The sequence below is a fragment of the Aythya fuligula genome, chromosome 1, assembly GCF_009819795.1.
Source record: "Aythya fuligula isolate bAytFul2 chromosome 1, bAytFul2.pri, whole genome shotgun sequence".
Taxonomy (NCBI): Eukaryota; Metazoa; Chordata; class Aves; order Anseriformes; family Anatidae; genus Aythya; species Aythya fuligula.
In genome coordinates, this window is record NC_045559.1 from 121,101,637 (window position 1) to 121,119,800 (window position 18,164).

The 18,164-nt window shown below is 35.9% G+C and overlaps 1 protein-coding gene across 11 annotated transcripts in view; it reads left to right on the top strand.

Annotated features, from left to right (window-relative positions):
* Positions 1-18,164, top strand: part of DMD (dystrophin) — a 958,404-nt gene that overhangs the window by 833,664 nt on the left and 106,576 nt on the right. For all 11 annotated transcript variants that reach the window (XM_032193124.1, XM_032193145.1, XM_032193154.1 and 8 more), the window contains one exon: positions 7,414-7,474. In XM_032193124.1, coding sequence (XP_032049015.1) covers positions 7,414-7,474 — 61 coding nt within the window. The remainder of the gene's footprint in view (positions 1-7,413; positions 7,475-18,164) is intronic.

The following is an 18,164-nucleotide window of genomic DNA, read 5'->3' on the forward strand; positions in this document are numbered from 1 at the left end:
CCAGTGCCAGATTTTTGAATCTGAACACCGAAATACCCTGTGCCAGGAACTTGGTTTTAACTAACTATGGCTTTAGGTTTCAGTCTACTGAGCCCCAACAACACTGACGTTAATGTGATATGCAGCAGCCGTAACAACTTTAATTCAGAAACAGAAAGGTTGGGAAAGCGGGAGCCAGCAGTTCACATTACAAGCTAGTGATCAAAGTGCTTGTGTAGCTGCTGCGTTTTGTGGTAGGCAATTTTTGCTGAAAAGTAAAAGATGCAACCATAGGAGTGGGCTATACATGTATAACCTAGGTCTCTGCTTCTCTGGATAAGCTCAGAGTTGTTAGGGTTCAGATCTCTTTTTCCCTTCTTTCTGTTATTTACGCCACTCTCCTGAGAAATCAGAGATGTGGGCCAGAATTCCTTCAAGGTGGGAGAGAAGTCAGGTACTCACCTCCCTCTCAGGGTGAGTGCTTAGATTACTATGCAAAACAGAGGGTAGTGAAGCTCTCTCTTGCCCAGGCAGACATGTCTTTAAAAGGGCAAGTCGTGCTCATTAAGACATCAGGCTCTAAACATGACAGGGCTACAGGACTCTTTAGATGCTTTACCCATTCAGATGAGAGATCATTTTTCAGTGCAAACAGCAGTATCTTTCTCTTTTATTTCTCATTGCATGCATTATCTTATATTGTCTTCCAGATAGCACTTTTGACATGCAGACATCAAAGACCATGTCCATTCATCCATGTCTGTGGGATATATGATTTAATATTTTTAGAAATCACAGTTAATGTTTTGAATACAAATATTACCAAGGAATAATAAAAAGATAGAGGATAAGTAGTCTCAAAAGAACCAGGCTAAATCTGAGAATTCCCTGGAAGCACAAAGATTTTATTATGGTATTTAAATGTGGTCAAGATAGAGGAGACTGACTGCCTTTTTTTTTTTTTCTTTGTTTTGTCTAAATGCAAAGTGACTGCATGTGCTTAGGCTGAGCAATTCAGTATTGGCCATTTCTTATCATTTCCTATGGTATATCTTGGGCTGCCCAGAGTGGTTGTGGAGACATTCAAAACCAGCCTGGATGCATTCCTGTGTGACATGACCTAGGTGTTCCTGCTCTGGCAGGGGGATTGGACTAGATGATCTTTCAAGGTCCCTTCCAATCCCTAACATTCTGTGATTCTGTGATCTTATATTTTCCATGGTGTATCTTGTATTCCTGTAGAGCCAGAACAAAACCATAGAACTCAAAATTTTAAGAAAATAGGTGAGTTACATGGGTATAACAAAAAGTTTATTAAAGGCCTGTCTAAAGTTAGAAAGCAAGACCCAGCAGTTCTTTGTGAAAGATGCTGACCTGCAGTCCTTAGACATAAAGCTTATGTGTGTAAGGGGCAGGAAGTCACCTGGGTCCTCAGTATTTAGACAGTCAAGTACTTGAGGAGTTAACTTTGTTATTGTGAACAATCATCTGCATATTCATTACTAATTAGGGTCTTACACTCCTAATTCCAGTTTTCTGGCAATCCCTGGGAAGAATATCAGCCTAGGTTTTGGGTACTTACATGTAGTAGCCTTGCTGGTACCTTCGTCACTGTACCCAGCTGAAAAAAGTTAAGGAGATAAATTCTTTCCTGCACTCTCATGGGCTCACCTGGTTTCATTGCCTTGATTAAAAACTTTTGATCTTAATGTTATTACCCTTTCAGCAATCCATATAGCCATGTCCTCCCCTACAGGTGTGCAACTTGCAATTTATCCACTCAGAACTGAGATCTCCTTTAGACTAAAATTAAACCACAAACCTACTTCCATCAGACCTTGTTCTGTTACAGTTCTGAAACTTTTTTAAAAAGAACAAAATAAGGTGTCCTTAAAGAAGGGGAAAAAAAAAAAAACACACCAACACCTTTATATATTCTATATCAGACATGGGTATTTAGCAGATTTATTTTTGCATTCATCTTACTCCATTTGCAGAAAACTCATTACCAATTTGATGAGGTCAATTTATGACCTCATTTGATGAACAAGTTTTAGAGATTTTAGTTTTAACAACATAAAAGTGCGACAGACACCATTAACAATATGAAGTATCTGTATGAATATGTGGATTGATGCAGACTATATCACTTGGTATTTCATGCAGAATCTTTTATTACATAGATTCTTTATCAAGTAGATGATTGTATTTTTGCCATTTTATAGTAGTGTGACATTTAAGAAAAATAACTATTAGGTGGATTTTACATTTTGTGCCACTAGTGGCGTTTTGAAACTTCTGGGAACACTGTTCATGATTTAAAGTATGCATTATTTAGGTCATATCATATAATGTTGACCCTAGGTTGCAGGTAAGAAATCTTAAGTTGTCCATAAGGATTCCAGCAGGAAACGCAGAATGGCAAGTCCTCTTTTATAATTCTTGTAAAAGGAGTTAATACTGTTCCTGACCACATGCTGAGTGCTTTCACGACTGATAATTCCTTCTTCAAATTGATTAGAGGTGTTCTAAAGATGGTATATTCCTTAAAAACCTGCATGTATGTTGCAGCAATAGACAGTACTTCTAGATCTGCAGGGAAAGAGGGGATGTTTGCTTGTATTTCAGAATTGCAGATTCCAAACTGAGAAGTAGTTCCCTGTCTCTGAAATGCCTGAGAATCATCCACATGTGCAGCGTGCCAAGCTAGGACTTGAAGCAGAATAGACTTCATGCTGTGTAGTTCTTAGGAAAGGAGGGATCATTTAGAAATCATTTTGATTGATGTCTCTGCCTTGTAGCTTCTAAATTGCTTAGTCACTATACTCTGATTTCAGTTTCTCGGCTACATGGTGCAACAGCAGACTTCATTGCTACACAACACAATCTGTTCTTCAGTCTCACTTGGTACAATAATAAATGCACATAATTTAGAAATCAATTCTCTATAAATCTGGAAAAAGTCGTATTTTACAGATGTATACCGACATTTGTTGTAAAGGATCTTGAAGAACTCACAAAAATTATGCAAACCCTTCTATTGTGCCACTGTCACACAGGAATACCAATTGGAGATGGCATCCTGCCAGCAAATATCATGAACTGATTATGGGAAAACATTGATTTAGCATATTCTCTCAGGAAGAGAAGCAGAAGCGCTTTTAAGTCTGTGGAGCACAATAGTTTATCATCTATAATGGTCTCATTTGAAAATAATTGGTAATACTTGATGCATCTTCTTTGAAAGGATAAGATACCTTATTCTTAGGAAGTCAGAGGCTTCCCAGACCCAGAGACCATCTCATTATTTTGTTGTTCCTGCCTCCCTTTATCTGAAGTCACCAATTCCGTACCTTGCCGCAGTGAAAATAATTGGTATGAAAATACATTTTATGTGAAGAATTAAATAAATTTCTAGCCCTTTGTTTGCATGAAGATAATAATGATGATAATCCCAAGTAGGACAATAGCAGTCACGCAGGTAGAGCTCCTAGGCTGAAGCAGCATTATTAAAATATGAACATAATTAAGCACTTTGCTGTGCTACAACTGCAGTGGCCACCAAGCAGGTAGTACAGGTCTTGATTGTGAACAAATAGATGTGGTCCGCTTTAACTATCATGGAGATGAATGGCAGATATAATAAATACAATAAATTTATAAGAAAAAATAATTGATATACATAACAGTGCATGGAATATGGGTACTAGGTGGTTTGACTTTACAATTCCTATCCTGAAACTGTTGGCCAGTGCTCCCCAAGTGTTAACTAAGACTCAAAAGATTTTCTCTGTATTTAAATCTGAAAATGTAAACTTGTGATATTGGAAGGTGACGAGAGGTGTGTGCTGACTTTTTAAATAAGGATCACTGAGAGTAATTTTTAACTGGATATACTAAATTAAGTCTTTGAATAGCTGAAGGAATAGTTTACTATTAGCAAACATACATGTATTTTTCACTATATTTGCAGTGCTAAAGTGAAATATTTATCAGATTAATTTCATAATATCAACTCCAGATAAAACTATGCTATCATACTAGTTAATATTTCATTCATATCCCTGCATAGATTAAAACACTGCTGAAGTCCATAGAGCCATTATGCTACGGTATCATTATACATTCTGAAAACAAATAAGGATGTAGGCTTACCACCAAGATCCATGTTTACTTAAGTTGAACAATAGCCAAAGCAAGTCTTAGAAATTAGCACACCAACAGAAAAAATTAAACTCTCAAATTTAAGTAACCATTAAAGTGCGTAGCAATAAAAATAAAGAGTACAGAAATTTAAATTCACTCTCAAAATGCCTTGTATTTTGTTGTAGTATTTAATTGCAGTAGACAGCATTGCAAGTAGCTGGGTGTATGATAATAGATTCTTAGACTGTGCAAGTTAGAACAATAAAACACATTTGAATTACACTTGGCAATAAGGAAATGTCTGTTTCTTGAGTGTAGCGGCACACTGGGATATTACAGTGTCATACAGAAAAGCATTTGCTAAGTGTATTTAGCTGGACAACTGAAATGGCCTTACCAAGGAATTAAAGATACATGTCCATTACCTGCACTAGCTTTGTAATAGATAGTAAACCCATACTGGTAACCAGAGAAACAGCTGCTCTCAGCTTCTGGGCTTCTGCCAAAAATGAAATGATTATTGTCTTAGCATAGCTGTAAAAAGTACCACGTATTTTGTCAACTCAAATTTAGGAAAGACTAGAATCATCCAGGAAAGTAAAAGTGTATTATAGACAGCTTCACAGCAATCTCTTGAAGTAACACTAAATCCAATTATGCAGAACATCAGAGAATTGTTTGTTATTCCTAAAGCTCTTAGTTCTCATGAAAGCAAAGTATTTGTTCCTATTTTAATGTATTGAGAACATTATTTTATATAAGATTATGTGATAATAAGTCATGACTGCAAAACTCTTATGCAGATTGATTCAGCAACAACAGAAAAACTGCACCTTCCAAAAATAAGTGATGATCTGTCCTGTAGGTATTTAACTGAAAACAAATCTTAGAGTGGCAGAACTGTAGCTTGGTGGTGTTCCCACTAGGAATATTAATGACTGTTTTGGAGAGAGATAAGGAAGAAGGTCAATTTTTAGTAAATACTGAAGGGTATTTTATTTTCAAAAATTATAACTTAGTATAATCCTATTCAACTTAGTCCTCGGATAACACAATCCCATGGGGTCAGAAACTTTATAATTGCAATGGAGTAGGCCTTTTAAAGATATTTGATGTGCCGCATATTAACTCACAGTGTCATATTAATGAATAAAAGCATACAAAGAAATCACCAAGGCATTGATAATGTAAAATTAAACTGTAACTTGTGTGTAACTCCTTGCCTTTGGTTTCCTACCCCCTTCTAGATGGTGGAGAATATCAGATCAGTCACCAAAACTACACTTAACAGCAGTTTATGTTCTCACCAGTAGACGGAATAAATAAGAATTATGGTTAAGAATTGCATATGAAGCATAATGTAAAACTGGGGTTAAAAGGAGGGGATGTTTCCTTTTTTTAATGTAGTTAACATCAATACATAGCATCATATTCCATTTTTTATACTTTTTGCAGTCATATATAGATTATGTAACAGATTGCATCTTTCCATCATTTGAGGCTATACGAAACTGAGAAGTTGTGAGCATCTTGCAGTTAGTGCTCACCAAAAGAGCTGCTGCTCGATGAGTGGCAAGCTGCACCTTCACAGCTGTTCAGCTCTGCAGTGTACAGACATGAAACGAGACATCAGTCCCTGTCCCAAGAAGGAATATTTCATCATCTATAACTGATATATCTGAATATTTGTGTTTGAAAATAGAGTTCTGTGATTTTTTTATGTGTGGGTTATGACACACACTTCAACAGCATCATCATGCGCTTCTTCCATGGGAGCTACCATTATAATTCATTCTGCATTTCTGGTGCACTTCATGAATTTTCTGTTTTCGTGGTTCATACCTTTGAAATTAAATTTTTCCTTTCTTTCTTAAGAAGCACAGAATGATGTAAGTGTAAGTAATGGGAAAGCAGTACACAGCTTAGTTACAGGCATTTAGGTGGGGGTTAAAGGCAGTGACAACAGGACCATCAAAGTGGTAAGCTTTTCATAGGCCACCAGTAATCTCAGCCATGGTCATCAAGTCCTCTTACCCACATTCTAGTCTGTGAGCAGGGGACAGGGTGTTTCATTCCGCAAATTCACTCCTGTGAATCTGGTTAACAGTTTTGGTACAAATTATATGAAATGTGGATATTGGTTGCTCATATTTGTATGGATTTGTTAAAGTATTTGTTAAAGTACCTGAAGCATTATTGAAAGATTTATTTCAAATGAGAGACAGAGAAGACTGAGACAAATGATCAAGCAGCTGATCCCTAGTTGTGTCTTGGAGACAATTATTTTTCCTTGTGAACAGCAGGGGTCACTAAAAAGAAGGATTACATTGGGGAAGCAAACAGACGGTTTTTTTTCCAGCTAGATTACTTTTCATATAAAGAAATCACAATATTAGAAAAGAAAATTTTCGGTACAACTGTTTTTACAGATAGAAAACTCATAATTACTCATACTCAAACAAACAAACACAGAAACTAGTTTATGACTGCATCCTAAGCTATGTCTCTGCCTATAATAAAAACACATTATTTAAAATTGTTTAGCTACAACGAATTTTATATACAACTTTGTTACAGAAGATTTTCACTACATTCTAAGTTGCTGTAGAGATTTAACACTGATAGCCAAGAGTGAGTGATGTCATTTCTTCACTGGTTCATGTGATCAAAGTGTTACTTTCTCCATTATTTGCTGTTATTGGAAGTCAATGAAGCACAGTTAGTAATGAGGAGAAATAAAAATTAAATTGTTCTGTATTTAGAACAAGTCAACAAGAGAATAAGCAAAATACTGAGATGGTATGTCAGTTGTACTTCACTCAGCATAAAGCATAAACCAGTGTAATCTTGTTCCTAGACGGATGGAAGGGACTAATCACATGAGAAAGAAATTGAAGTAAAACCAGCCAAACATATTAGCAGGAGGAATCCTATAAAAGAGGTTGAACTGAACCACAGAGATAGGTTGTGTGCTCTGCTTCATATTTGTTCTTGATGTTTAGTAGCCAAGGAGTTTTTTGTATTTATCTTTGCAGCTGAATGAGTTCAATTTCTCTCAGATTAGGCCAGAAATTTCAGAACAGCAGGTTAATCCTTCCTGCCTTCATGGGCAACTGAGCAAACAGACCAATATCAGCGTGGCCAAGTGTAAAATTGTAATTCTAGCGATTAATGTTGTCTTTCCTGTTTGCTTTGAACTTGACCTCCATGTTTTTCTTCTAGGTATGTTTGTATGTATGAATGTATGCGTGCAGTTATTTATTTATTTGTTTGTTTGTTTGTTGACAGCTTCTGTCCAAGGCCCCTGGGAGAGGGCAATCTCACCAAACAAAGTGCCGTATTATATCAAGTGAGTATAAAAAGCAATTCATTCTAGCTATTTGCATTTGTAATTTAAGAGGGTAGTTGGATTTTTTTTTTAGATTATCCTGAACTGCTCCTGTATTCTCTAAATGTGAAGAAAAAGGGAGTTAAATGTGCATTAAATTTCACGGAAGTATGCTAGTTCTTTAAAAACATCCTAGGATGCACTGATTTGTATGTTGCTTGGTTTTATGCCACAATAATTTACCTGTAAACTAAGTAAAGCTTTCAGGTATCCAGATTACATTTGAATTTGTTCCACTGCACAGTGAAGAGTATGTATGTCAGGTCTTCCCAAAACAAACAAACAAGGAAAACAAATTCAGAATTGCAGTTGTGAATATGACGCACTATTTTTTTAACATAGCAATGCAAATATGTAATGAATTCCTTTAGGGAGAGTGTTTGGTAAAATCTGTTGCTGAGGAACGACAAGGAACAAATTAGTCTCTATAGATTGTTCTTTTTGAGGTTAGTTCCCTCATTAAGCCAGTTTGTTTTAAGAGGTATGTGTGCAAAAGAAATGAGAGAAAACTTAGAAAAGAAAAAAAAACAAAAACAAAAAAAAAAAAAAAAAAAAAAACACACACACACACCTAATTCCAGTGCCCTAAACAGGCCCACTCTGCAGCAAGTAAGAAAGAAGTGTTAGTACATTTTTCCTTCTCTGCTGAGTTTCTCATTATTTGCAATACATGCCTTAAACCATTTATATGTAACTTCTAGAGGAAACAGGTGATGCAGTATCTGCAGTAAAGACTGTAGTGTATGTAACTGAAACACAGGTGTTGTTTAATAGGTATATTCACATGCTACCTCCTTATCTTCCCAGTATACTTAGAAAATTCAACCAGTGTCCCTCAAGCCAGCTGGCTGCATCTGCACTTCAGATGCAATTTTCATGACAAACTGAATTGCTACAGTAGCTTCAGAACAAACCTTAAAGTTAGGTGTGAAGAAGTCTGTAGTGCAAAACAGTGGCACGCTTATACCTGGTCTAAGTTGGTTTGCTATTACCTTGTAATTTGTGTTTGGAAATGTATTTTTCTGATGCATTTGGCTATGGATAATGAATAGTTGAAACAAGCTGGAAAGCTCTATCAAGGAGAAAGGGAGAGTGTAATCTGTGGGGGAAAAATCCTGGAAATCCTTCGGCACATAGGAGTCAGTTTATTGATGGAAAATATTCTTCTTTTTTTTTTTTTTTTTTGTCTCTTTCCCATGGCATCATTTGCCATTATGGTGAGAGACACCTTGTCAATTCTTAGTGTAGTCACACGATGCATTTCATGCTGTGCTTCGCACCTCTTTATGTGCTGTTTGCATCCAGCAACCATAGGTAACTGTTGACTCTTCATGCTAAAATGATAGGTAGTGATCTTATGGATTCTTTAGTGGTTTTTGGTGTCAACTTTCCAATCCATCTTCTGTTCCAGGCCATCTACAATTTCAAAGGAAGATAATTTGTTTTATTTTGTTCATTTTAGAAAATATCTTAATAGCTAAAAAGAGTTGTAGTAGTATTATATTAATTAAAGTTTAAATTTGGCTACAACTTTTATAGAAAACCTTGCTTTCCTTGAGATATAAAACAAATTGGTCAGGTTTTAATGAATCTTAGTGAGTTGTTACATCTGTTCCCTTCTCCAGCTGTCCTCAGTCATTTTTCTTTTCATTCATTTTCATCACTCGTATTTCATACTTGCGCACAACTAAATTGCCTGTTTTCTGTACCATTTTGGCTTTTAAACTTTCACATTCTTTCTTTATTCTTTGAAATATTACTTCTGTATCAATCATTAATTCTGTAAAAGAGCTTCCGTGAAGACTGAGCAGCTATAGATAGCATTCTCCTAATGTTTGTATAATTTTCTGTCTGTCATCAGTGTAGAATAATGGTGCTACACGTTTTATTGTTTTTCATTTTATCTGGTTTTCCCTTGATGCTTAACTGTTTTATCTCATCATTTTCACATTTGCAATGACACAGCCTGTGGTAAGCTAGGCAGTACTTAATGTTAAATCCTCAGCAGCGATGTTTGTTAGGTATCTTCAAGCCTTTTGATTTTGCTGGTTAAAATTTCATTTTTATGCAGTTGATTGATCTGTAGCAAATAGTTGCCTCTAAAGCTATTATTTCAGTAATTCTTTCTTGAGATTATTCATGCTGGTATTTTTTGTTTTCAAATTGTATTGGTGTGGGCATCATTGCTGCTGCAAATATAATTATCAACAATGCACAGCCTGTTTCAGCTATTCTGAGTGTCTGCCATTTTATGGTCTCTTGGCCTACTGTCAGCCTCATGAAAATTGCAGTACAGTGGCCTTGCACCAGCTGCCACTTTTTTCCACCTTTTACTCCTTTTTCCACTGTTTGCTCCTTATGGGGAGCTCCTTATGACAAGCCAGACCAACAGTTCAGCCTCACCTCTCTCTTCTCTCTTCCCCAGTGACCTGGGGAAAAAACACAAATCATATTTTTGTGTTCCAGGACAGCAGAAGTATCTTGGCTTCCAAAGTAACAAGTGGACATCCTTGTCTGGGTACCAAACACTTGCCCAGCACATTATCTGCTACAGAGGGAGAAAAAACCTCCCTTTTTCTTGTGAATTAAAACCTGTAAAATTGTTCTAAACTACATTTTATCAGATACTTTTCTTTATGTTATTTTTTTCCTCAATATATTCCTTGTGTCTAGTACAGCATGTAAAGGTTTTATTAGCTTAAAAAAAGGAGAAGAAGATTAAAAAAAAAAAAAAGTTTTAAGTTTAATCAGTCCTATTCTTTGAGGTCTTGATCTTACCCATATTGGAGAGCAATCTGGAAAATGGGAAGGCAGAAGTAGGCAGAGACATGTCTGTACTCTTTAACAGTGTTTTAGTTATTCATTAAAATTTCAAAATTTAAGCTTTTAGGAGACAAAACAGGCAATTACTGTTCATCAGAAATCTGAAAAGTAAATGAAAAAAATGCACAGCACAAAGACTTCTGCATACGTTACCAAAAGAAAAAAAAAAGTCTTAAATTCTTAAAAAAAAAAAAAAAAAAAGCAGGGGGGCAGATAATAAAGGTAGAAAGACTGCAGATTTTAATGTCATAATTTGAGATAAATCACATCTTAGTAGAGCTAACCTTGTGATCCAGGTATGCATGTGCAGACACATGCACGTTCTTATCTTCCAGTCAAACATAGAGGAGCGGCTTGAAAGCAGTGCCAGATAGCAAAAATGCCAAGTCTGTACTGTGCCACACCAGAAGTAGTGTTTGATCATGCTACACAGCCCAGTTCCTCTCCCGTGACCATCCTCACGGAACACGAGGGGATGCTAAGCAGCTATTCTCTTGAGTCCTGTTTGCATCTGTCTTGTGTACGGCTTACACTCTGCTCAGCAAATAACACGGCTGCCACACAGCCTCAGGAGACCTCTGTTGCCTTGCAGTAGGGAGGAGGAGTTGGACTGAAGTCTTCAACATACTTTCTCTCACCCCAAAATTCAGTAGTCCTGCCATTGTGATCTGTGGAAATGTAGTGGTTGTTGACCTCTTTGTTTGCACTAATCTTTGACATTATTCTTCCTATGTATAACTGACTTCCAGTTAATAGTGTCTGTCTGCTCAGCCTCTTGCTGTGCCCATTCTTTTGAAGGATTTAAAATGCTTCTGCAAAAATACAGTAGTCTTTCATCTCAGTACTTTGTACAAAAGAAGCCTTCCAAGTTATTTCCCAGCCAAGCTTATTTTCTTACACAGATTATAGCAGTTCACTGAACTTTGTCCTGCTGAGGACAAAGCTGGATTCTCAGGAGCACAGATTTGACTCCTTGAGAAGATCCATGTTAGACTATCCATATAAATTAGCTATGCAGAGAGATAACTCTGAGGCCAACACATCTGCACTTTCTTACCCTATTCCATGTTATAGTTTCCTGTGAGAGTATTTTACTTACATTAACTATATCAGCTCGTGACATACATTTTTGTTAGATTCTGCAGTTTTTCCATACTCCACACTGGAGCTGGCCAATTCTATAAACACACTTCTTTGTTGTCTTTCTTTTTTAATCTCCCTTTTAATTGTTGTTTAACCATGCAGAATTTCAACACAGAGAAAAGCTAAGAGCCTATAATTTTCATTGTAAAAGCAAACAGATTAAAGTCACGGTTATTTTACTTTTTTTTTTTTTTTTTTCCAACTTAGAGACAGGATAAGTGAATCTATCTGAATTAAATTCTGCTAAGATAAAATAAGGCAAAGAGTTGCTGTTCTGGTAAAATCACTTGGGTTAATTGTTTCTTCTGCAGAGCATAGATAAGTATGAGACGCAAAAGCAAGTAGGAAATATCTGTCAGACAGAACAGAGAGAGACATAGAGAACCATAAATAAATAATATATTTTTGTGTCGTGTACTGAGTGAAACTGTGAGTGAGCTTTGCAAGCCGTGCATTTGGCTAAAAGTTAACCTGTGTAGCAAATACCAAAAATACCATATTCCTACTTCTTAAAAACACAACTACTCTGATCTTTTTCTGTCTTTCAGTTCTGAAGTCTCCACTCTTAAATTGTAGTTTTTGTGATGGAAAGGAAAAGTCTAATACTTTTCACTCTGCCTTGAGATTAGCATGCCACCTAGTATAAAAAACTCAGTGAAATATCTGGTATTTCCTAGAGGTTTGTCCAAGTGCAGAGTCCTTCTTTATTAACTGCAGGACTGCGAAGCCTCAGCTCCAAAACTTGCCTCAAAGACTGAAGCTCAGGGTTTGAGTGTGTGCAGGATCTCATGCCTGGAGCCACCTCCAAGCAGATGGGGAGGCTCCCAGCAGTCGCACAGCCTCCGGCTGAGCCAAGGCATCCCAGGCTGCTGCTTGTGGCCATCCACCAGCTGACTGAATGGGGTTCCATTTCTTTTGAAACAAATGACAAGCGCTCAGAAGCTCTTTTATCTAGCTGTCAACTCCAGTTCAGGGCAGTATTGGATAGAAAACAAGCACTTCCCCCCCAGCAGAGTTGTTTGTAAGGTGGGGTGTGTTATGGGGAGCAGCGAGGAGCAACCTGGTACACTTGAACAGCACTTAGGAACTGTGATCCCTTTGGTGTTACAGTGCTTGTGCTGAAGTGGATAGTAAAGTGCTTACAATTTGTCATCAGATGCATTCAGTACGAATTTTCATGAGAGTTTATAGTGTTGAGCATTACAGAGAAGAATAAATCAGGGTTAATTTTTGTGCAGGTTAAATCTTAAAATGTCTTATGTAGGTAATGTTGTTACTCTTTGGGCATGGATTGGAGTTTTCTGGCTTGTTTGCTCAGTTTAGGAATGTGCTGGATAAGAGAAATTTGGATTGAATCTGGCTTTTCTACTTTCTTAATTAAAAGGAAAGCATCAGGATTTAAAATCCATTACATGCAGCTACTCATTGCTTTCCAGCTCTGGGGCTAAGACAGCAATAAATGAACTATTTTTATAGGCAGTGAGATGAAAAATAAACTTTTGTTACTGTACAAGGAGTTCATATCTTTATAGAGTAATAGAATATAATTACATAATATTAAATGTGTTGTAGCTGAAAATGTTGCGTTTGTTGTAATCTGAATGTGATTTTTGCTTGAATTTTAGTTTTTACTTCATTTTTCTTCACTCCATTTTACTTCAGTTATTAAATGTAGCTTGACTGTGCTACCCATCATCAAGAATAAAAAATTAACATAGCCCATATAATTTTGACAAAGTTGAATGACATATATACAATATGGGCTTATTTTATACAGTATGTGCCAGATCTTCCATAAAAGTAGATTTTACAGCTACTGCTGATAGCTGAAATTTATTGTCATATACTTCAAGCCCATGTTTTAAACATTGTGTGCTTAATGAGCAGAATTCAAAAATAGGAATTATGTTTGATTTCCCCTGGAATGCTTTGAACTTTAAAAGATTAGACATATTAAGGGAAAAAATAGAAAGATTTGCCTGTCAGACTTTTCTTTTTTTTTAAAGATCAATTACATACTTAATTTAGATGACAGACAAAGAGAAGACAGCTTCTGACAACTGTCCAGAAAATCTTCAAGGAAATGGAGAACAATATCTCATATTTTTTACATATTCTTGTTATACCAAGAAATCTCATAAGTCCTTTGTTTCCTCAGAAGACTGACATTTTCTCCAAAGTAGCACTTGCCATATCAGTTGTCTGTACTGCCCTCGGTTCAGTGTCTCTTCTGAAGCAGCTAGCTCCACATATAAACAGACAGTATTGCCCCTTTCCACATGAGAAAAATAGCATCCATATAATAAGAGAGTCAACAGTAAGTTGATTCCTCTTTACCTTCTGTGCCTTTTGTCTTCATCTTCTCATCAGTCGAACGTAAGGCAGGACTGTAATTAACATTTTTGCATTTTAAGATATGCTTCAATACTGATGAAAAAAGGTAGTGAATATAAATATAATGGATATCATGCATCACCAGCTGTATTTGCTATGGACTCACAGGCTTTGGCAGACTGTTCAGTGCTCTAGTGTTGGCATCCAGGGCAATGCAACAGTCAAGCAAAAACCAAGTGCAATATTCAGAGATACCAGCTGGGCTGCTTCTGTTTCTCCTGTGGCCTGTCAGGAAGAGGTCAGATTTTTTCCTGGTTTGACTTCTTTTTCAAAATGAACTCAATGAAGCTGCTGAATCTCTCTTGTGTTTGTTCCTTCTCTGGCCTTCTGAGTTGCCAGTTCTGTACGCTGCAATAAGCTCCTATTTTTCAGAATATTCCCTCTCTGTCTTGACACATTTCTTGTCCTGAGTGACCTGTTTAGTCTTTATTTATTGAACCAGGACAGTGGATTATGTGAACCAGTTTTCTCCTCCCTTTCAATGATTTTGTGTGCGTGTGAGTATGTTTGTGTATGTGTGAGATGATAGCTGCAATGAGTTCTGTGCTGCACATCAGTTTTGTGATATCCTTATCTTTAGGTCATCAGTCACGAGAACTAATTTTTTTATGTATTATACTTAGGGGTTAGAGATCCTAAGGGAAAATATAAAATATATTAACTGGGAACTGTATAGTTGTCAGTAGGATTGGATTTAGACTTCAGTAAAGATTCTAACCAATAGATTAGGAATGATCAAATCATCAATATTCATTTGCTTACTTCTCATTTTCTGATTAAAAAGTTGAACTTTATGAGATAAATTACAATTTCAAATATGATCTATAGGCTTGGCAGCCTCTTGCATGCTACATATTTGTTTTGAATTTCAATTATTCATCAGATACATTTTTGTATTAGGAAATCTATGGCTAGATAATTTAAGAAAAATGAACCATAAAAAATGCATCACAACATCTCTGAATAAATTGTTTTCTTACAAGTAGTTTTGGTGAAACGAGCATTCATGCTCTTTCCATCGCAATTGTGCTCAGAAAATCAGAGTATGGTGCAACACAACAGAAGGCCACTACCAAGTAGCACGCTATGTAACCAGCTTAGCACAATCACCAAATGGCATCTGCAGCCTACTGAGTAGAGAGTAGAAGACACACTTTTCTACCTAATGGCTGCAGAGTCTGTGTGTCTAGGTTTTCTCTCCTCTTTTACAAAATTTGTTTGCATAAATGCTGTATCTAAGTGTCAGCTTAGGGACTTTGAAGGGGTACAGACTTATTTAGGAGAGCAATAGATTACTAAGAAGGCAGGTTGCTACAAATATGGGCAAAAAATGTTGGTATAAGTTTTATTCTTCACTTACATGTTTAATGAAGTAGATGAAGATAAACATAAATAAATAAAAATCCAAGTATCTAAGCCCATAATAATTTGATCACATTCAGTTATTGTGAATTTAGATTTCTGCTAGATTTCTTTCTATTATTTTAAAGTTATAGTTGGAAAAAGTGTCTTTAAATAATTAGCCTAATAAATAACTTAGATTTCCTTTTGAATTTCATTATGTATGTTTCCTGGTTTTCCTCTTCAGGACTACTGCAGAGCTAACGTAGAAAAGGAAAGCTGTATTTGACTTTGCTTCATTTTTAACAAACTTAACTGCATTTTTGTTTCAAGGATGTACTGTTGGAGAAAATACTGTAAACTTAATTCTTGAGGATTATGACACCCCGTATGAAGCATAGGAAAAAAAAATGACAGAGAGACACTACAGGCGTGAAGTTAAAACTTAAAGGACTAGCTAGAAAACTACTGTGTTTGACTTCGGAACAGATGATTTCATAAAAAAATCATGACTATAACACAAATGTGTAATACCATTTTTTTTGAAGATTTTAATCACACACCAGAGTGTGTCTAGTTGGGTCATGGGTGTAATACTTTGTTCATCGCTAAGAAATGATCATGATTCCTTTACAGCAGGAAATATCTCATAAACTTCTCTAGGAGCTGGGAGTGAAAGAGTACATGGTAATGCAAATTTATTATTGTTCTCACTATTTCAGCTGCAGTGACTTGAAAATGTGGAATAAATAAATATGAGGAAGGCAAACAAAAAGGTCTTAAATTTCAATTGAAAGAAAATACTGAATTACTAAAAGAAGCTTTGTTTCCAACCAGTATTTTCCAACCTGCCATCCACGCAGTGGTATAAGAAAACTGATATGGATTTTAATGTTGTAAAGAATGTGACAAAAAGCTAAGGGATTCTACTGCATTCTGAAACACGGAAAAGGTGCACCTTCGTTAGAAAATCAGAAGCTGTATATGTCCTCCCAGATCAGTGATTTTTATCTACTATTTCATCTTCAATTTAACTCTGCTTAATTGTAGTTAGTGTTAGGACTTCATCAATGGAAACCTTGTTGGCTGACCTTAACCACACATCTTTTATAAAACAGAGAAAATAAAGCAATTGCAAATGCGAGTAGGTACTAGCAGCAGCAGCAGCAGCAGCAGTAAAGAGATTACAGCCAGAGAGAAGACTGTAAATGTCCCTAAGGAAATTTGTGTATAATTTAGTTTCAGCTATAACCACAGAGATAATAACAATACGGAGCAAACTCATAGCCGAATCTTCCCTCAACTAAAACTTCACTTGAAGGTTTAAAAATGTAAATTTGATAGGAATCTTAAGGTTAAAATAATATATTATATGCATATATATGCATTCTATTACTCCTGAGACTACCTCTGCCCAAACAGTCAAGGAACAATTTGAAAAGTGTTTAAAGCAAAATTTCTATCAGAGAGGGTTTTTTTTACTGTGTTTACTGAGAATCCCTGGAATCTATAAATCATGCGTTGACTTTGATAAATGTGATTAAACAGCTAAACTTTAAAAAGTTTTGAAGTAAACAGACCTGCACTTATTAGAGGTTTTCTTACATCTTCATTATGGTTGTGCATGTCATTAATTTGCATTTCATTTAGTTTTGTGTTTAAAAGAATCCTCTACTTCCATTTTATCACCAGCTCCAGCCATACTGCAGTTTTACTGAGGAAATTTCATTAGTAAATGAGAAGTTTCAGTTCTAAAGTGAAATATTTTTCTGTATATTTACCTGCTTTTAGCAATAGCAGTAATGTTCAGTTATTTTTATGTCTGTGTTTTGCTGAATCTTGACTATGAATAAGTAGTCATTGAATATTAAAAGTTTGGTTTCACAAGACAGAAGTGATATTCAATGTGTTTTTGTATGAATGCTAGTTCAAGCTCATAAAAAATTCATTCTGAAATTAAACACTTTAAAAAGTAAAACCTAAACCCCACAGTAATAGTTTCAGTAGGTATAGAGAGCTTGCATTTGCATTTTTAAAATTACCAAATATTTTGTAAAAAGAAACCCCGTGATTTTCGTAATTTTCTTTGATGTGAAACACAAAAGAAAAGCAGGCTCTAAGTGACAGTCATATTCAGTACTTTCAGAGATGACTGAAAGTAGATTAGACAGCTCTGTACTTTGTTGTTTGTAGATGATACCTTTATCTTGAAGTATTCTTAAACTAAATTTGTATCAACCTACCCAGCTGAATGATCTTCAATTTCATATTTTTTTCTATTTAGAAGTTATCTCCCCCCCCCCCCCCAAAAAAAAAAAAAAAAAAAAAAAAAAAAAAAGAATGTTCTACCAATGAAGGTTGGCCATATGGTCTGTCCACAACAAAGGAAACCATATTCGTCACACTGGTACTGTACTAATTTGCAGTAGTAAAAACTCAAGGTAAAGGACTTGTCACAGTGAGGGGAAAAAAGGTTTAAAAGCATCGATTGCTTGAAGGAGAAGATTCTTGTTTGAAACAAGTTTCCTTTGAGGTCATAGCAAGTTTCTTGATCATTTACAGACAATATATTTCAAAACAAGAAATTGTAAGATCGACACTTAGGACATCAAAGAGCTAGATGTTAGAGAACAAGTCTATTTGTTTAATGTCTTCAGCCCCTTAGACACTAGTAGAATATAAAAATGTCTTGTTTAGGACTTTATTTTTAATGATGTATTTTCTTTGAAGCTTATCTGCTACTTCTTTACTTACATGAAAGCCTTTTTCTCCAGGACTGACCTTGATATAGCAAATCTCTCCTCTGACACTGTTCAACATCCAGAACATTGTCCTCATTTTTCCTAGAATTTGTGTTCATTTCCAGTCCATGTTTTTCTTCCTGCCCACTCTTTTCTAGCTTCTGTACCCTTTTCTCCACTAAAACAGCCCTTCATGAGGTCACTAACAG